The 21,398-nt window shown below is 35.6% G+C and overlaps 2 protein-coding genes across 2 annotated transcripts in view; one reads left to right on the top strand and one right to left on the bottom strand.

The window, feature by feature from the left end:
* stum (stum, mechanosensory transduction mediator homolog) overlaps nt 1-5,669 on the top strand; it is a 32,167-nt gene extending 26,498 nt beyond the window's left edge. Inside the window, exon 3 of the mRNA XM_055016104.1 lies at nt 971-5,669. The gene's annotated coding sequence lies outside the window, so the exon portion shown is untranslated. The remainder of the gene's footprint in view (nt 1-970) is intronic.
* Nucleotides 5,670-15,009: 9,340 nt separating this feature from the next.
* LOC111574285 (atypical kinase COQ8A, mitochondrial-like) overlaps nt 15,010-21,398 on the bottom strand; it is a 35,838-nt gene continuing 29,449 nt past the window's right edge. The window contains exons 13-17 of the mRNA XM_023278799.3: nt 20,897-21,038; nt 18,634-18,741; nt 18,453-18,518; nt 17,350-17,436; nt 15,010-15,747 (exon numbers count right to left, since the gene is read on the bottom strand). Coding sequence (XP_023134567.1) covers nt 15,457-15,747; nt 17,350-17,436; nt 18,453-18,518; nt 18,634-18,741; nt 20,897-21,038 — 694 coding nt within the window. The 3' untranslated portion in view covers nt 15,010-15,456. The remainder of the gene's footprint in view (nt 15,748-17,349; nt 17,437-18,452; nt 18,519-18,633; nt 18,742-20,896; nt 21,039-21,398) is intronic.

The following is a 21,398-nucleotide window of genomic DNA, read 5'->3' as shown; positions in this document are numbered from 1 at the left end:
TTTGTCAAATAGCAATATTTGTCACAATACACAAAGTTTTTTAATTCAAATAAATTTTGACTGACGACTGAATCAAATAGACATACATGAACTTAAACAACAAAAATGTTTGTTTCATTCATATTTATCTGCGCACTTTTCATCTACTACGTTCACAGATTAACTCAAACTCACAAACTCAAAGTGCAATAATAGCGATTATATTTAACATTTTAAGACTTCTTGTAAACTCAAGCACTTTCAGTGTCTTGAAAGGTGGTCTATTGTGGGATGGTTACACCATTAGCCAGTACCAGGACCATCATAGCTAACATTAACAGCAACATGTTGTACATTCAGGTGATACCGTCGGCTTGAAGTGCTGCAGTGATCTGAAAACTCTTTGTTGCACAATTTGCACACAACCAGCTTTCCTCAAAGCTGCCATCAGGAAGATTTCTAAAAGAAAACTCACAAATTCAGATTTGTGCACCCAAAACATAAAGAGTTAATAAGATAACATCTTTTGACAAATATTTTACTACAAAACAGTTTATACAAGGGCAGCTCAAATATTTATCGAATAATTAACTAGTTCATTCACATTTAGGGCATTTGTGGCAACATTTCTTGCTATTTTCAGAATTTTGACAGACAAATTAAGTTCATGGAGGAAATAAGTAGAATAATCAGAATGAAAAAAAATATTAAATTGAGCTCCATCTCAACTAACTATGACACTAAAATCCTGTTTTTACATTAACGCTGGCAGGGAATGGTCCCAAAACATACTTTCATACTTTTCAATGCAATTTCAAAGCAGAAATGTTACTTTTTCAGCTGAGTTAATCCTTTATATTGGAAATAGAAGTTTGTCTACAGCTCACAAATTTTATGCATCTATTTTAAAAATGCTATTTGCATCAAATGTGGCCCTGAGAACCCGGTTATCATGTTATCGCAGCTAAAGTTCTTGTCGGTTCCGTTTCAGGCTGCAGAGAACAGGCAGTTCCTCAGGATGTCTGAGAAATGCCACTCTAACGATGGACAGTTTGACCTCTTTGACTTCCTGAAGCTGAACCGTAGCGGCGACCAGAAGGCAGAAAAACGGCAAATCAAGTGACTTGTCTCCATGGAAACCTCTGATCGCTGGCTGCTGATTGGCCGGGCCACGTTCTTAAAGGGACAGGACGTGGACAAGAGACTTAAACTGTACAGTCGGTGGAGAAGAAAATCAACGTGTTCGTAGTCTGTCGCGTAATTATGACGGTGATTTTTTAGATTTTTTATTTGGTTTATCTGCCAAACTAAATATAAACTGTAAAAACTTTTGTTGTTTAGAGGACGGAGCAAATGAAGAATGAAGGACAATTTACCTGCATGTGATAGAAGTGAAAGATTGCTTTGATTTCTATACTTATGGCTTATACATTTTCTCAAAATCTAGTTGAAATACTCGAAAAAATCTATGGATGCAAAATGTTAATCAGGTCAGCGATGCACTACAGGCTACTGAGCTAGAAATTAACTCTATTTCAAAGCTGCCACTTCACTAGTCAGCGTGTTAAATATCATTGGTTTCATTGCAAAAGATGTTTCAAACTTTTTAGCTTTCGCTTGAGCCTGGTGTGTTGTAGTGGCCTTTTCATTCCGGTTTGTAACACTGTCACTGTATTGCTGCTTTGAAAATGTAAAATGTGTGTCTTCTTAATGCTTTTTTTTTTTTTTTTAACAATATTTAAGGTTCTCACGTGTTAAATTAAGCCCCTTTCAGACATGGAAAACCTAACACCGCTGCTTTATCAGTCCGTCATTCAGACAAAGGTCACTTTAATTCCATTCATGGCTTTAATTTTTAACTACTACTATTAATATTTAACTACTACAGTGACGGAGAGAGAGGTACAATATTTATCATGCAAGTAAGATTGGACAGAAGATCTAGTGATGAATAATACATAAAAAATGCCCTAATAGTATAGATATTTAACAAACACAGAGGAAATATTCCTAAACAGCTGGAACCATCCAGTTAAACTTCAGCTCCTGCTTATCAAAACTTGGACTACTTTTTGTCAAAAGTCCACAGTTTGACCTGCTGTTAGATCCTGATCCAACCTGTCTCCATGTCATTTATAATTATTAGTAATTACTGAAGTGCATAAATATGTGCAGCTCATATGGATCCTGCTTCAGATACTTAATAAACTCAGAGAAAATATTTCTAAACAGCTGGAAGCAACAAACTAAGCTTCAGCTCCGGTCAGTCCAGATCTAATTTACAGTCATTATTGGTGAGTCTCATTAATCTGACTCTGTATTCATCACAGTAAAGTTGTATTTTTCTAGAAATTTTGCACGTATTGGGAATAGTACAGTTTGTCCTGCTATTACATGCTGATCCATCCTGTCTCCATGTCAGGGATGAGTTAAAATTATACGTAATTAAAAAACTAATGCATCAATGTGTGTAGTTCTCTGTCATATGGATCCTGATGCAGATATTTAATGAACAACTTGAAGCAACAAGCCAAACTTCAGCTTCTGTTCATCAAAGCCCAGATTACATTCGTTACTAATGAGTTTTATGAATCTGATCTATTACAGACTCTGTCTTCATTGCAGTAAAGCTTGATTTTAATGGATATTTCAGTTTATTATAGATCTAAAACTGTCGAGCAAAGCAAACACGAATGACTTTCAGTAATTTTGGTTCACTTTTGGATCGCCTAGTATCATAAAAGCTTGTTCCTAACATGCCATGTTACCGAGACGGTTGATGAATTAAATTAATTTCTGCATTTGGTGACTTTTATCGTAAACACAACCATCTCATGTGCTATTTTAATGTCTTAAATGTGAAATGAAAGCGTTCAAAAAATGTAGAAATATGACAAATTTGCGAAATGTGCCAAAAGCTATTCACATGCAGTTCTATGACACAGCATTATTATGAAATTATGCAATATTGATGCTGAAATGTGGAAAAATTCTTCCCTAAATGGCTTCACACAACTCGGTGTGCACTATGATGTTCATGTTTATCTGTTAAACTGGGATAGACTCCAGCCCTCTGTGACCCTGGTGAGAAATAAGCGGTGTATAGATAATGGATGGATGTTTGTCTGTCAATTCAACTGCATGAGTTTAACTCGTGTTGAAAGTGAAATATTACTCGATCCAACCTTGGAAGATGGTGACTTTTGCAGAAAAGCGAGCAGGTTTCTTCTTAAGACATGATGCAGACACATTTTAGATGCTATCATATTACCAGAAATATGTCCAAATAGGGCTTTAAACACTAAAAGCATTGTGACATAAATCAAGGTTTATATAACATAAAAATTAGTACAGGATCTTATCTGTGGAAGAAACATTTCTCCCTTGTGCTTGATCATGAAGGACTAATAACTTGCAAACTTTTCGTTATTGCATGTACAATATTTTTTTTATTTCTTGCAACAGTAAACTCATCCTGCTGCTCTCAAGACATGTGATTCCCTAAAATTACAAAGCAGTGTTAAAGTGACTCACACCACCTGATAATTATTACTGCCATTTCAATTTTCAAACCTCTTGAATGTGTAAACCGGCACCGAAGGGGATATTACACGTTATTCAAGCTGTGTATCTAATTAACAAGTCCCTAAAATATCTGCTCTCATTATTTGGCAGTTTAGTCACAACACTGTCGGTTACAGAAATACAGTAATGATTGTGCCTCCATTCGAGCTTTAAATCTGATGAATTCACCGCTCAGCCAAATGTAAGAGTGCATATGTGAGTGTTACAGATGGAGACTATCTGGAGGAGGGTCTTGGGCTAAAACAAGAAGAAATGCGTAAACACTTGTGACTCACTGATCTACGTTGCAATTGTTGATCCAAACAAGGCCTTTCCTGTGAAACCAAACCAGATTTTTTCTCATTCGCAGCATCACTGGCCGGTTTCCATGGAAAATGTCCAAGAAAATATCCAAGAGCATCAAAAGTCAAACAGCCTGAAACTACAATCCTCAAACTATCTAGTTATGAAGTTCACTGAGTCCAAATTACTGTAAATGCAGCTGGAAAAGCCTGAATGGGATCCAACAATATAAAAATGCTGCCAAAAGCACCTTGAAATACAGACATTCAAAGGATTATTCCTTTTAGGAGATATACGTAGATCCAGTTGGTTGTTCTTCTACAGAAATCAGGTTTTAGGGCTGTTTTTAAGCACAGAAAATCTTAAAAATCCTAAACATTATTTATCTAATCCAATAGCACTCACTCAGTATAACTATTATGGATAAAATGTCCCATTTTTGATTGAAAAAAAGTCCCAAATATGAACAAGAAATAACCATTATCATCTTATTTTATAGCTGTGGAGCTGCAATTTTGCATTTACAAAGAGGAAAAGAGGTTCATTTTCAAGGTTGGTGCCTTAAATAAGCCAATTTTCACCATGAAAACTTGATTTTTTTTTTGTCCCATCTTGGACCATTATGACTATAGTTTAACTTTTTTACTTAAATTTTGTTTTGACTTTTCACTTGTTTTGGGTTTAAGCACCAAAACCACTTGGTTAGGTTTAGAAAACATGACAGTTTGGGTTAAAAGACATTCTTTATCTCACGGTTAAACATGGTTCTGTATGGAAGAAGATTCAGGGTCACTGTAAAAGAATTTGAGTTTAAAGCCAGAATTCTGAAGAAATTCTAATTTTTAAGGTGGTGTTTCATTAAATAACAAGGTTCCCAATGAGAAGGTCAGAATGTTTTTTATTGAATTTGACTGTAAAGCATTATGGTACCCAGACGTTTTTCTTTGAATTCTGATTTTAAAGTCTGGCTTTAAAGACAGAATTCAAAGAAAAACGTCAGAATTTGAAAACAAAGTCAGAATTTTGGGCAAGAAAAAGAAATTCTGACTTTTAGAAGAATTTAAAGCCTCCATTTTAGAGGTTTTCAGGGAGATTATGCCCGATTTAAATTAATTTATGACCCAAACCAAGTAGTTTTGGTGTATAAATTTAACCAAGCACTGGCTAAAAATGCAAGTAAACACTGAATTATAAAGCAAAAGTCAAAATGAGACTGAAGTGAAAAAATAAAACTAGAACTAGAGTCCTGAAAGTCAGCAAATTAAACGTGGATTTTGTTGCTTTTTATAAATGCAAAACTGTGACTCAAATTTTGGAAAAAATTCCATGCGCTTAGTTCATGCCGTGATTTTACGCTCCGCTTCATTTGATTTTGACTTTTTTTGAATACTATCTTCATTATTTTATGCCTTTTCCAGAACATCGCTGTAAAGCCACCTGTTTTCATGTTCTGATTGTGTAAATGTTGTACAGTGTTTGTTAGTGAGAATAAAGACGATGACGTCTGCGATGAACTGACTAATCTTCTCCCACATGGTGATGCTGCTGCTGGATTTCTTTACTTTGTGTAGGTGCTGCAGTGTTTGGAGGAATATTGAACAGTTGTAATGGTTTTGAAATGATGGTGTTGTGCTCAGTTTCTGACTGTAGAATCAACGGTGTACAGTATTTTTTTCTGCATGTATCATCGATGTTAACTGACTGTAGAGACAAACGCTAAATTAGTTTATGATTATAGATTAATTGTTTGGCTTTGCAGCAGTGGGTTTAATTTGAGGTAACTGATGCAAAAATCCTTCAATTAAAACTCATTTTGGTCATAATTACTGGCTGGATTTTGCATGATTTTGACTTAATGAGGAGGACGGTGATTATTTCTAATAATGTGCTGCTTCGTAGTGACTTAAAAACACTGATATGTTTGGTTTTCATGTTTTACTCTGGAGGAACTTTACATTTAGTGCCTGTTTAAGTAGTATTTCCTCCACACGAGAAGATTTTTTACCTCGAGGATGCGAGTTGCTGTTTTTCCTGCACTAAACCACACAGCAGATACAGTATGTGCATATTTTTATGTAAATTAATAGTGCCTGAATTTGTATTTGACTCATGAATAAACATAAACTTCAGAATATGGCTGCAGAGCTGAGTGGAAACTGTCAATCCTGATTTAAACCTTCACAATTTGCCATTTAACTCTTGTTATTAATGAAAAGTTGTTCTTCAGAGACATTTATCATTTAGAAATCAAGAAATTTAAGACCACATTTTAGCCCTGTAAGCAGTGAAACTGTAGGTAACCTGATGTTTTTTATATGTGGATTTGACATTTCAAATGTCGACTGAATAATTTGTTATGACATATAGACCTTCTAATGCTGCAACTAATGAATACTTTCATTGTTGATTACTTGATGCTTGGTCTCTAAAATGTCAGAAAATGGTGAAAATGTCTGTCCTTTGAGTGTCTCCCAAAACCCAAAAATATTCTGTTTATTGTCATATAGGAGGGAAGAAAAAAGAAAAAAAAAATCACATTTAATAAGCTGCAATCACAGAATTCAGACTTTTTATTATTTAAAAATGACTCAAACTGATCAATCTATTATTAAAATAGTTGGCAATTAATTTAGTAGTCGTCAACTAGCCAATTATTTCTTGCAGGTCTCGTGATAAATATGAATTCTAGCCAAGTCTTAATATGGTTGGTGCTTTGTTGGACCAACAACAAAGCTGGAGGAGGAAAGAAACTAGATAATATTCACATTTAAGAAGCTGCAATCAGAGAATTTTAACTATTTGTTCTTTAAAAAAAATACTCAAACTGACTGATGATCAAAAAATGCGTCGATTAATTTAATAGCCAACAATCAACCAATCACACGTTAGCATCTACTGTAGCCTGCATGTGAGGTGTTTAGGGAACATCTGTAAATCAATCTATTAAAAGACAGATGTACAGCAAGTGAGGTGTTTTCTGTGGAATTTAACTTACAGTTTACTACAAGGAGATGCTCTGAATTCAGTTGAAGATTATTTGAAGTCGTATTTTGCTGCAGATTTGTACATTAGCATGAATGTAGCACAGCATGGAAGTTGTCTGTATTACTGCAGCTGTTAGCATACAAAGTTCCCTGACTGGGAATCAATAACGTGTCATTTCGGCTCCTATACTTTTGTTTGGCTGTAAAAATCTGAATATTCATATTCAAAGTGGCTCAAAAACTGTCCAAAATGACAGAATTCTGTCCAAAGTTATTGAAAAGAATATTCTAAATGACTTCAAATTTACATACAATAGTCAAAAAACTTCCCAAAATTGTCTAAGATGATTTAAAAACATATTCAAAATGACTCAAAATCTGACCCAATTTTCATCATATTTCCGTGTCATTTTATTTCTTATACATTAGTTTTATACTTTTAGTTTTTCAGCTGTCAATTGCACATCAAGAGGAAGTAATACTCCATTATTTTTTTCTCTGGCTGTAAAAATGTAAATATTCACATTCAAAGTGACTCAGAATTGGTCCAAAATGGCATAATTCTGTCCAAAAGTATTGAAAAAAAAAAAATCCAAAATGACTTAAAATATGCATAAATGGTTACAAAAAAATGGTCCAAAATTTGTTCAAGATGATTTAAAAACTTTTTCAAAATGACAAACTTGCATAAAATGACCCAAATTTCATGACATTTCAGTGTCATTTCATCTCCTGTGCTTTAGCTCCTGTTCCAACGATCAGCTGCACATCAGACAAAACACTAAGAGAAAGTAATACTCCAATATTTGCCCAAAAAAACCATTCATCGGTAGAATATGTGAAGCTTGAGTAAGGAACAAAACACCAAACTGATGTGCAGAGTAGAGTGAAACAGTTTGTAAACAAGAAATTTTTAGTTTTTTTGGCTGTAAAAATGTAAATATTTGTATTCAAAGTGACTCAAGACAGCATAAGTCTATCCAAAATTTTTGAAAAGAATATTCAAATGACCTCAAATTTACATAAAACGTTAAAAAAAACTGTCCAGAATTATTTAATTTGTCCAACATGATTCACAAAATATTCAAAATGACTCAAAATCTGACCCAATATATGAGTCAAATTTCATGACATTTCAGTGTCATTTCATCTCCTGTATTTTAGCTTTTGCTCCACATATCAGATAAAACACTAAGAGGAAGTAATACTCGAGTATTTGCCCACTAAATCATTCATCAGTAGAATATGTGAAGCTCGAGTAAGGAACAAAACACCAAACTGATTTGCAGAGTAGAGTGAAAAAGTTTGTAGACAAGAATTTTCAGTTCTTCTGATTGTAAAAATGTAAATATTTGTATTCAAAGTGACTCAAAACGGCATTAGTTTTGAAAAGAATATCCAAAATGACCTAAAATTTGCATAAAATGTTTAAAAAACTGCTCAAAATTATTCAATTTGTCCAAGAGGATTCACACACAAAGCAAACCCTGTTCAAAATGAGAGGAAAAAGATGTAGATTTCATTACATTCCACTGTCATTTTATCTCCTTTACTTTCGTTTTTGCTCCAGCTGTCCAATATTTGCCCAATAAATCATTCACCAGCAGAATATGTGAAGCTCAACTGAGAAACAAAACACCAAATGTGTTGGATCTCTCAAGCATAAAGTGGCATTTCCTCAGCTCATCTCAGCTACTAAGAGTGAGAAAGTGAGTTTATTTGATTTTTCAATTTCTTGCTTCCTCGTCTACTGATGGAGATGATGCAGAATCACACAGAGAAGAAATCTGGCAAACTTTGTGTTGTTCCTTTAAGGTTTGTGCCTCGACTTGCTGACTGTCCTCTTTAACCAAATAAGGATTTCTAACCATCTGCTCTTTCTGAACCAGAAACATCGCAGTCATGTAAACACAACCACAGTCGAGTTGTTTCTCAGCTCTGCGACATCAAAACACATTCAGGACAAAACACAGCAACAACTCGAGCTGGAAAAACTTCCCTCATCTCAACCAAACGCTGTTTTAATCATGAAGTGTTTGGATATAAATCATCTTGTGGTTAATACAGCAGAGTGTTTCTGACAGACCTGGCTGGAAGTCAGACGTGGTTTATATGAAAATTATAGATGATATCTGACTGGAATTAATGAAGCTGCATGGAGCCCTCGGCAAGATTCTGCCTCCATAAGAATATTTAACCTTATGATGTTATATACTTAGCATATTTAATAGTGCAGATTATGAGTATGGGCTTCCACCAAAATCTGCAAATGTAGTAGCAGAAGGTTTGAAAAGTACATTTTTAAAGAGAAATTCTGCAAAATGACACCAAGAAAATGTAAAAACATAAAAGAGCTGTCGGATTATCAACTTTCTTTCAGTCCATGAACTAATCATGTGTGGGAAAAATAACCAAATCTAAGCTTAAAAACATGAGATTTCATCAAATTCACTTTATTCTGCATGGCTCTTTTTAAAAAAAATTAAATAAAAACCTGCTAAAATCAACCATTTGCACTTGATTCTTTAAAAACAACAACAAACTTGATGGATCATTTTGGCTAATGTGAAGCAGCTGTTCAGCTGTAACTGGTAAACTGTGCTAAAGTGGTTGTTACAAACCTGCAGGGATGCAATGCAGACAACCTTAATTACTTGTAAATTTCTTTAGTTTCACTGTTGTGGGATTTGTTTTGTGTGTGGTTAAAAATCTGTCAGCAATGATGTGAAAAAAGACATTGAAATACTGTAACATTAAAAAAAACTATAAAAGCCATTTACTTTTTGTGCCACAAATACAGTATTTAGCTGTTCTTTAATATTTTTTTAGTACTTCTTTACTAAGGCTGTTGGTAGATATTTCAACAAAATGTGAATAAAATATCTTATACAGGTGAATTTAAAGACAGTAAAGTGAATGTTAATTCAAAATTTCTTACCTTTTCTTGCAGAAATCTGTACATTGAAAAGCATATGTTATAGATCTAATAAAAAATTCTAGAAAATGTCAAATTTTGCTGTTATTTAGAATACAGCAATATTTAAATTGCATACTTTAGATGTATTTATTATATTTGAGATGTTTTTCACCAGTGAAAACATCTAATTTTACGTAAATTTGGCCATTAAATGACAGAATATACACATGTAAAATACATGTAAAAAATATTATTATTTGTTAATTTACTGGAATTATAGGCAGATCATTTAGCAACTTTTACTGCCACACATTTTTTGTTTGTTTTGACGGTGAAAGTTTTACTTTGACGTTATTTGAATTGGTTCATATTCTCAGTTCAATTACACGCTCTTGTCAAGGCATTTATACGTTCTTTCTGCAGAATTTTAACCACACACAAAAACAAATCCCACAACAGTGAAACTAAAGAAATTTACAAGTAATTAAGGTTGTCTGCATTGCATCCCTGCAGGTTTATAACAACCACTTTAGCACAGTTTACCAGTTACAGCTCAACAGCTGCTTCACATTAGCCAAAATGATCCATCACAAGGTTCAACACTTCAAAAAGTTACAACACACTAATTATAGACACTGAAACCTGTGAGAATCTACAACTATGACACAAGATGACAAGATTCTGCTTTTCAAATGGACATTTACAGCTCACATCAATGTCATTCCCAAAGAAACAGCTGATCACATTTTGCCATATGACCACCAAGCAAGAAAAAGTGCCAAAAAACAAAACCAGGAGTCAAGAGGCCTCCGAACAGATTCAAGCTGCCACACAATAAATACAACTAAATACTAAACCTTATGAGCTTTGGAAAAAAAACAAATGCATCAAACTTACCAAAGTTGCTCGTCATCCAAAGTTTGTTCTACTAGGTCTCTTTACGGAGCTCATCCTTGTAGATTGCAGTGAAGGCCAGTGGTGAAAATGGAGCCTGTCGGTTGTATTTCTTCTTTGAGGACAACAAACATTTGGTCACTGAAATCTGCTGCAGTCTTTGTGCCTGGAGCTCCTGCCATCTGTGCCACAACAATGATCCCTTTTAAAAAGTGTTTTAGGTCCCTTCTTCCTTTGGTCTTGATAGAAAAATCAGATTTTTCTGGGTCTTGTTAGCATTTTCATACCTGTCACACTGTGTGGAAGCATCTGTTTTGTCCTGTTTTTCCACTCATTTATTTAAGGTTTTCCTTCAAAGGTCCCAAACGGTGAAAACCCATTTCGTGTTTTCTTATAAACTCGGAAGTGTGAACTAAAAAGTCATAGGATACAAAGATATTTACTTGCGCCATACTTGAAGCCTCCTCACGGCTAGTTAGCTTCCCAGCTTTACAAGCTAGCAGAAATTCCACCCAGGTGATTCCTCACACTAATTATCGGGGGCATCAAAGGCAGAACCACCAGACTCACCAAATTCGATGCCGCGTGCGGTGATTCCACGCATCGTGAAACTGTCCTCAAACATCTAAACTAGCCATCTGTGACCTAAAACGAGGACAGATTCAGCTGCTGCACAGCTTATTTCTCGCCTCAAATGTTTTCAGAAATACTTTTCGCTGAAGTGTTTTCGAAATAAAAGGGAAAGTTTGTGCCCGAGCCGCTGTATTTATCCAACATGGCTGCCGGACCTTCAAGCTGAACGCGCGGTCACGTGACCACGTAGTCGCCCGCTGTTGCTCGACCGCTGTCACGTGGCAATGTTGTGGTCCGGTAGTGACCTCCCGCCATCTGTGAGATTTTCAGATGCCATCGCATCTAGTGGACACGAACCTTCAGTTTACCAGGTTTATTTACTTTCTAGACCTGCTTCTGATAATTTTTAAATGTCATAGCTACATGAAAAACTCACCAAATGTCTTGCTGCTGGCTACAAGAGTGAACGCAGGAGTCTTCATGCACTGCCAGCAATTGAGGAACTGAACACCAAGTGGATTACTGTTGACTTTGTTGATATATATATATATATATATATATATATATATATATATATATATATATATATATATATATGCACACACATATTGATGAGATGGTACAGTGAACATTAAATGACATTTTCTTGACTTTTCTTGCAGAAATCTTGCAGCTTATGTTGTAGCCTGAATAAATATTTATATAAAATCAAATTGTGTCCTTTAAATGTGTTTGTCATATTTCATTGATTTTATGAAGTATATCTGAGATGCCATGAATGCAGAGTTTTCTTCCTGAAGTGGGCGGGGACAGTGGCAGTTTGTTGATTTTCAGAGCTAAACAGCCCATTTTGAAGCCTTTTTGTTTAAAAAAATTTGCTGTTAAAGCACAAAATATGAAAAATCCATAATTTTAGAAGAATTTACAATTTTTAAATAGTTTACACACAAATCAGACCAATAAAGTTGTTTTTCTATTTGTAAGGGGAAAAAACCCATAAAATGATTAAATCTGCTAGCAATAAAATACATTAAATAATTACAAATATTGCATATTGAAGATTTAAATGAACATTTATTGAAATTTTCTTGATTTGTCTTGCAGAAATCTGTGCATTGATGGGATAATATTGCAGACTGGATAAATATTATATAAAATAACAGAACTTTCTTGTTGTTTAAAAGAGACAACATTGAAATTGTGTACTTCTTAAGTATATTTGAGATGCTATGAATGCAGAGTTTTCTTCCTGAAGGGGGTGGGGACAGCAGCAGCTCATTGGTTTTCAGAGGTAAACAGCACATTTAGAAGAGGGTTAAAATTAAGGATTTATGAGGAAATTAACCATCTTTAAAGTATTTTGAGCTGAAAAATTGAAAGAAGCATTGTGTGAAAAAGCGAAACTTTCATTAATTTGCTGATAAGGTCGCTTGACAAAACTAGATCGACAAATTCACTCTTTTCAAACAATATTTTAATACAACTTTCAGTTAAGAATGCATTTGGATTATAAAATTCAAACACCATCTTCTCAGAATCGAGACTCAATATGAAATATAAAGATTTCTAGCTAAAAACCGTCTGCTGGAAACGACAGGCACCTTTATTAATATATTCCCCACCCTCATTTTCACACCATAAGAAGTGGATTCACACAGCAAAGAGAACTTTCACAGTCACACTCGAGCCAGATGACGGAAGCGTTGAGAGATTTACGACTGATCTTGTGCGTTATCAGGACGAGCTTCTTCCATCCTGGTGGTTCATTAACATTCATGACTGAGCACATGATGCGACTTATCCTCCGGTTCTTCTTCAAAAGAGCAAAGTGGATCATTCCGACGCCACTTTGACCACAGTTAAACAGAGAAAACATGCTAGGATACTATTCTTACTAAGATTTGCAAGTAATTAATTGGAATTCATAGATAAATCTGACCCATAAAGCTTCAGAACCCCTTCAGAAACATGACAAAGAAAACATAATAACAGGAGCTCTAGAGACTTTAATCTCCAGAGAGAGAAATTGAGCTAAAAGCTATAAACAGCATCATTCAGTGCTGTGAATCTAACTGGCTACGCTCATACAGAGGTGAGTTCATTAAACATACAGTGTGTTAAGTCAGAACTTATTGTGTAAATGCTGACAAATACCAGTTTGTCACACCTTCTATGAACTAACTTGGCAATATTTTGACTTAAACACTCAGTTTTGTCTCTAACCTAGTTCAAATCTGCTACATTTAATTTGCTGTCGACATTGAGACGAAGCCTCGATATTGACATGCAGACAATCCAATCAAACGGTCTTAAAATGAACAGAAATAAACTTGATGCAGACACGTGCTGTATTGAAAGAAAGTTATGGTGTGCTTTGACCTGCTGCATTTCTCATTTAGATGTCTAATTGTGTCTCTTTGCACCTCTGTTGCAGTTATTCTGGGAAGCGATAAGTGACACCAAACAGCTTGCAAATGGTGTTTATTGCGCTAATTAGCACAAGCACCCTGCAGACTTCTAAAGACAGCAGATTTTGACAAGATTCATTAGACGTGTTTCCATATCATTGCCAAGAAAATGTGAAGGAAGCTTTGGAAATCTTGCAAAAAAAAAAGAAAAAAAAAAGGCTTTGCTGTGAGTGAATTAGGCTGCTGAGAGTCTCCTGAAGGTGGTGCTAAAGGCTACGCTAGCTGGAATAAAGCAGAAGAAACCGAAAACAAAATCAGCTGTTTGCCAACTGCTAAAAAACAACACTTTGTGCATCTGTAAGAGAAAAATAGAATAAAATCTTCAGGAAATGTAATCATTCTTTCATATCAGCTGGTTTCTAAAGGTTAAAAAAGCAAAAACAGCTAACAGTCATGTGAGTTAAATGTTTTGCTGCATCAGAATTTATTCAGAAAAGGTGTTTTTACCTCCCATGAAGATCATTAACTCGTTTTAGAAAAAGTAAAAAAAAAAAAAAAACAGCCTCACCTAAGTGTAAAACCTCGCAAACATGCAATTTTAAAAAAAAATTCTGATAGTTCTTTTGACTTCTTTTGATGCGATATTTCAAAATATGCACAAAAATACATCATGGATACGTTTCCTCTTCAAATATTTGCATCTCTAATGCATTGCAGTTGCATTAATGAACTCCATCCAGGATATTTGTTGTCTGACCTGATTACCAACATTGTAAACCATTGGTTTGTTTACACATGTGAGTCTAACTTTTATTATGAGGATGGAGGCAGAAAGACAAGAGTATTTTACCAGAATTTTGCCCTACCGACTTAAAATTCAACTGTTGCTGCAAAGAGTGAAACCTGGTGATGGTAGACTGAGAGAAGAATCTACAAAATCACCCCAAATGGGTCCAAAGATGAGCTGGAAATTGGCCAAAACAACTTGAAACCATGCCAAAATTACTCAAAATTGACCTAAAATGACTCAGAAACTGCCCAAAATGACTTGAAACATGTGGAGCCTGTTGATGGCAGTGGAAAAACCTCCATGTGTCCGTGGATGAGAGAAAACCAGCTGTGGAATTATAACTAATGAACTTGCACCTCTGATATACATCCTCTTAACATCATTTAGAAGAAAGAAATCAAGACTTTCAGCTCTCTATTTGCTTACTGAAAGCCAAAAGTCCACTCTAGGTGGCTGAAAATTTAAAGTAATTTATGTAAAGGGAATCTGTTTTCTTTGGAAAGCTGCAGGGAGCTCATGCTATATGTTTAAAATGTGAGTGCAAAGTTTGCGTCACACTTCAAATCACAAGAGACACAATAATGGGAAAACAGCAGGTAGAAATAAACCAGAATTCTCCTTTAATCCCAGTATTTATGGATTTTTGGTGTACTATTTGTTATAAGTCGGAAATTGTCACTAACTAAATTTATTGTTGATGATAAACTGGACAGTTGGTGTGATTATTCCAAAGTTCAACAAAACACAGCAACACAAAATGCAAGAAAAAATCATCATAGCAGAGATAAAATTCCAACCTTTTTACATTCATTTTAAACACAATGGTTCCTCTTTTCCTTTTTCCATCCGTCCTCCACACAGATGTTTGGCCTCAAACGGTGCAGATGTGCTGCTGCTCCCTCCTCCAAACCAAATAACGGCGCCTGTAATTACGTATAAAGGTCTTTCAAAACCACAGAACAGGAAAGACACTCAGGTAACACGGCCTCCGCTCCACACCATCGACTGCTGCTCCGTCCACCACAACGGCGGCCTCCGATTGGCTCAGGCTGACGGCGGCGTGCGTCCCTCCCAGTACTTCTGATAGGCCGACTGGAACATGTCATTGCACTGCAGCTTGGCGTTGAGCCGCGAGCAGATGAGGAAGGATCCGCCCATCTTGCGGTGCAGCGAGTACGTTTCCTCCGGCGGCGGCGTGAGTCGGTGTTTGAGCATCACTGGGATCAGGTTGTGGATCCGCTCGGTGGTCGACTGGGAGCCGAAGTCAAAGGATTCCGTGGAGGCGAAGGCTTCGCCGAGAATCATCACGGCGTCCACGTGGGCGTTTATCATCGCCTGGAGACAAGGAGGACAGAAATACACAACACTTACATACCCCCAGGGTGATGAAATGAAAGTAACACATACGCTGATAGACAACTGTTGCCCTTAACCTCATTATATGTGTGTGTGTGTGTGTGTGTGTGTGTGTATATATATAATTTTCTATTGTTTTTGTAAACCTCAAAACTCTTGAATCTTGATATTTTCACTGAAACTGCACTTCAGCACTGCTTACTTGTCTTTTTTTGAATTGATTTTAAGATTTTATTGTCTTTTTAGTCCTTCATGTATGACATACTATTGTTGGGTGGTGATAGAGTATTGTTTTATTGTTATCGTCTTTTTATTCCTTTCATCTGTTATGCAGATTGCATTATATTTAATTTATATGAAAATTGCTCTCCACGTCCACATCAACCACTCTGAACCTTAATCTGTTTTCTTTATTTAATGTGTATGAAGGTGAAATAATTTCGTTATTCTTATTTAATTGTATTTATGTGGAAATTTACGTGTTTAGGTGTTTCTTATTGGTGTCTGAACCATAAAATTTTCACGTGTCCCTTAATAAGCGGTTAAATTCACACTAAACTGTTTTCGCCTGATCTTTAATAAAAACAGGTCATTAAAACTGTTCACTAATTATCCAACGGAAATAAACTGTAAAACATTTTCAGCTGAGCTGCGCAGTGGTGTAGTGGTTAGCACTGTTGCCTTGCAGCTAGGAGATCCCTGGGCTGTGTTCCCGCTTTCACGCGATCTTTCTGCATGGAGTTTGCATGTTCTCCCTGTGCATACGTGGGTTTTCTCCAGGTTCTCCAGCTTCCTCCCACAGTCCAACAACATGCTGCGGTTAACTGGTGACTCTAAATTGTCTGTAGGTGTGAATGTGATTGTTTGTCTCTGTATGTAGCCCTGTGAAAGACTGGAAACCTGTCCAGGTGTCCCCTGCCTTCACCCTAAGTCACCTGGGATAGACTCCAGCCCCCTACAACCTTAATGAGGATTAAGCGAAGTAGAGATAATGGATGGATGGATTTTCAGCTGTAATTTTATTTAAATGCATTCATTTGATTATTTTGATTATTTCAGACATACTGCAGTATACTAGTAATTATAATAACAATAATTTGCAGGAATTTCCTTGAGGATTAATACATTTTTATCTGATCATTATCTTTAAAAAAGACAGCAAAAACAAAACAGAAAATAAAACAGACAAACTGAAAAACAAACAAAACCCAGAACCTACAATAATGTCTGAATGCTAGTAAGATGAACTTCTTAAATCCTGCCCGCTACATAAACGTACATCTTATTTCTTACCGTTTCCTGTTTGCATCAAAGCTTCTACTTTTATAACTCCTCATAAAGGATAAAGTCCATGCTGTCATAATTCCAGAAAAATAACATGAATAATAAATGTGATTTATTTTGCAGCTTTTACATTAAACCAAACAGCATTATGTCTGATTTCACTGGTTTCATTTTCATTCTATCCAAACAAACAGAACAAAGCAGCTGCATGAGAAGGTGTTTGTGTTTCCAAAGCACACTGATGGGACAGATTCACAGACGAGGTTTGTGATGTGGAGCACATTCAGAAATAATTACCTTGGACTCGTAGCCGGTCAGGAATTTCATCTCGATGGATTTCTTCAGAACTCCTTCTCTGTTGCCTTCAGCAGCCGAACGGATTATCTGCAATCAAACGGGTCACGTGTGTTACTGCAATCACTTCAGTCTCTCCCTGCAAGAACGTAATTCCTTATCCAAAGTAAAATTTGTGATGTTTTAAGAAATCCTGATTTGCTTTAACAATTTCCACCAGTAATTTTAAGGCAAATGTAAATTTTGGCTCCTCCTGAGATCACAAAATGTCCCGAAACCCTCTGAAACCTGCCAGCGGGTTAGAAAGGCATGTTATCTTAAAATACATTTTAAAAAATGAGCCAAAATTACACCATTTACTGCAGCCAGAAGTTGTAAAAATCTCATTTTTAACTTCTGTTGGAAAATGTGATCAAATCAAAGCTTCAAATTGCATTTATTTGTCAAAATCACTTCATTCTACATGTCTAATTAAGAAAATTCCCCAAAACAAACCATTTGCACTAAGCAGATACTATTAAAAAAGAAAAAATACAGGCTCCTCAGTACAACTATAAAGCTATTAGTCACTTAACTGCAACCCACAGTCCTTTGACAACAATTCATTGACTTTTCAGCTGCTTCTTTCATAGGTTGTAAAATTTTTATAACACATAGACACACATTTTTTTTTCTAGTGCTGGTAACATTTATGGGAACCTGCAACAATGTTGTACATGTTGATTCTAGGTTTTTTCCAATTTCTGGCATTATAACTGTCATTTTGCAGTAAGAAAATGAGCCTAGAGTGAAGAAAAATGAGCCAGAATCTCCCCAAAACTGCTCAAAGTTCACAGGGTTTAAACATAAATGCAAAAGAAAAGTTTGGTAATGGAGAGTAATTAAAACTTTATATTATCTGGTCCATGAAATACTGTTTATCCAGCTAAAAATATCACATTAAGGTGATTTTTGTAGTCATATAGTGCTTTTTAATCTGTGAAATAATGTCTGGTCAACTGTTTACAGCAAAAACACAAGATTATAGTTTGTTTAGCCTCAAAAAAGCAAAAAAAATATCCAGATTATGTAGTAATTAAAATACTAATGAGTCTGGCTGCTCTTACTTCTATGTAGACATCAGTGAAGCTTTTATCAAATCCTCTTGTGGCTCCAAAGTCCAACAGCGCCACCTGCAGAGTCAAAATGTAATTACACCATATCAGTTCATGACCTTCAAATCTTACTTTCAGTGCTGGATTATTCTTAGTGGGAGACAATTAGCATTCAGTGCGTAATTACACTCACCCTGTGTGTCTGTGGATCGTAGAAGAAGTTGGACCAGTTGGGGTCAGTCTGCATGTATCTGAACTCAAACAGTTCTCTGAGGCACAACATCAGGATGTTCTGGCAGATCTGACACACAAAGAGAGATTTTTATTTAATACAAAGAGAGACTACAGGAAAAGACATCATTTTTTGATGCATTGGTCAATTTTGAGATATTTCTTCCTTCAATAGTGGGAGGAAAACATTCAGAATGCACATTAAGGTAATTTATTTTACTGCACTTTTCCTATTTGTGTGTGTAGATTTAATTTAGAATATACATCCTGTCTATATTCGGAAGATTTCAACAAAAGATCTGTTTATTCATCATTTATAACCTCATTTATAGAGCATTTTATTCCTAAAAATACTGTTAAAATGTATTACTGTTTTCTGGATGTTGATGGCAGTTTCTGATATACGGAATGATAAAAAGAGCTATTCAAAATCGCCTCTGTAAAGAAATTTAGTTTATTCTGTCGCCAACATGAAACAAAAATTTTGAAGCTGGTTTCATCCAATTTTCACATTTCTGTTCTAATAATTAATGCAAATTAGTGCAACAGCATAAATGTTCAGAAAAGTTGCCATACAAAAAATTATTTTCTTAATGCTGGAGTTACAATTTTTCACCTGCAATGTTTTACCACATTTAAGATTAAATATCTGTTTTGGTCAAGCATTTCGGCCAAAATCAGCAAGTTACAGACATAAATACCGGTTTAAATAAGGTGTAACTAAAGATTTAAAGTGCATTACAGAAATATAAAATAACACATAACAGGGCTCATGTGAATCAATCACAACATGTACATCTAAATGTGTCTGCCTTCAAGTCAAATTGCTTTGAATTAATCTAGTGAAATCAGCTCTTTTTAGGATTCAGGTGATTTTGCCACTGATTCCGGGCAGAAAGGAGTCGATTTATTTTTTATTTTTTTCCAATTTCAGGATGCATTTATATTAACATGTTTCCATTTTAAAATGCATCACTTCTGCTACGATTTCTGCAGAGTTGTAGGACCCTAAAACTGAGACTTGTGGAAATGCTGTTGACTTGTGTTTAAATCTTTAGGATGAACAGAAATGGAGACTTTAATGATGGTGCTTTCTAAGTGGCTCTTACATCACTATAGTAAATTCATGCTTTAATTCTCCTACACCACAAGCCAAAAGTTTGGAAGCAAGATCAAATTTGTACAAAAAAGCTCATAGTTTCATTGGTGTACTTTTTAAAAAAAAAATAAACATCATCGCTATATAAAGAGTCACTCATCAGAATACATTTTACTATAATTATCAGGTATTTGTATCTGTACTCTTGTTTCTTTACTCAGCTGTTTCTTTCTAGACATTTCTGCAGTAGTTGAGTTTTTTTTTGCATGCAAACTCTCAAAAGCCAAAGAGCTAAAGTAAGTAATGCAAACTGTGATTTGTTTTTTAATTTTGCACTGAAGTTGTGACTCTTGTAAATCTTCTCAACTCTAAAATTAAGATCTTCTTTTCTTTTGTTAACATTTATTCAGCAATTGTCTAGTAACATCATTGTATACCTAAAGATGAATTGAGGAAAATGGTGCAAAGTCTGATCATGCAGTAAATACATCCCAAAATCCATAGACTTCATACTGGTTTTTAAGAAAGACATTTTGAACAGAAACTTGATGTTTGCTTCTAAATGTCTGGCCTGTAATTTTGGCCTGTAGCGTATATCATGACTGCTTTCCAGACAATGAATTAAAGGCTGTTGTGCAGTTTAGGAAATCTCTGATCTTTATTTCCACCATTGCTGTCTTGTCTGTGGTATTTTCTACAACCAAGCAATGCAGCCTCTTTCTTCATGTTCACACCTCCACCTGCACGCCCAGTACGTGCTGTTAGGTGTGTTAACGAAAATGCTCATCTCAACAAAGATCTTTTTTTGCTTAAAAATGCTGTTTTCAAGATTAAAACATAATTCATGTGACTGTAGCCTCAATAAAAGCTTTGGGAACTGATAGCAAGAATATAGAGATTCTGTAGTTTATTCATTTTCTGATTCTATTCAGAAGGGCTCAGTCATAGTAGGTGGTTTGTTCACTGCGCTGGGCTCAACACAGCAATAAAAAGGGGTGACAAAAGCAAAGATGGAAACAGTTTAGGGCAAAAAATCATCCTCTTTTCTGCCATTTATGCATTCAGCACCTTCACACAGCTCCACATTCCCCCTCAGATTAATGCAGATACACATCCGTTGCCGTACCTCGTTCTTCAGCTCCTGCGTCAGACTCTCGGCCTGGTCCAGAGGAAACCCTGGGACCAGCTCGGTGGTGAGAACGTGGCTGCTGCTCAGCTCCTCGATCACCTCCGGCACGTAGAAGAAGGGATGATCCTTCAGCAGCTCCCTGAGTCACAGACGAACAGATGCAGAGGCGCATAAATACACATTAAGCAGGCAGGTAGTCCGAATAGAGCATTAAGTCTAAATATACAGCTGGCTTAGCGCTGCTCTGACCTTGAACCCGAGAGATGAACATTTAATAGGCGAATGGAAAAAGCTAAATATGTGTGAGTAACCCGAGAATATCAGGAGTGTATCTGAGCAGCGTTATGGAGAAAAACTAAGCTGCACAGCGAAGCTACTGCAGCAGAGCAGCAGCAAGATGTGATTTTATTTCTTTTTTTATTGCTGTTCCAGTATAAACCAGTTTTTCCAGTTTTTTAAAACATGCATACAAAAAAGTAACAGTGTATGGAAGTAGTAA

This window comes from Amphiprion ocellaris, chromosome 12, assembly GCF_022539595.1.
Source record: "Amphiprion ocellaris isolate individual 3 ecotype Okinawa chromosome 12, ASM2253959v1, whole genome shotgun sequence".
Classification (NCBI taxonomy): domain Eukaryota; kingdom Metazoa; phylum Chordata; class Actinopteri; family Pomacentridae; genus Amphiprion; species Amphiprion ocellaris.
The sequence above is the reverse complement of the archived record's forward strand: the minus strand, read 5'-3'. Positions and strand labels throughout refer to the sequence as shown.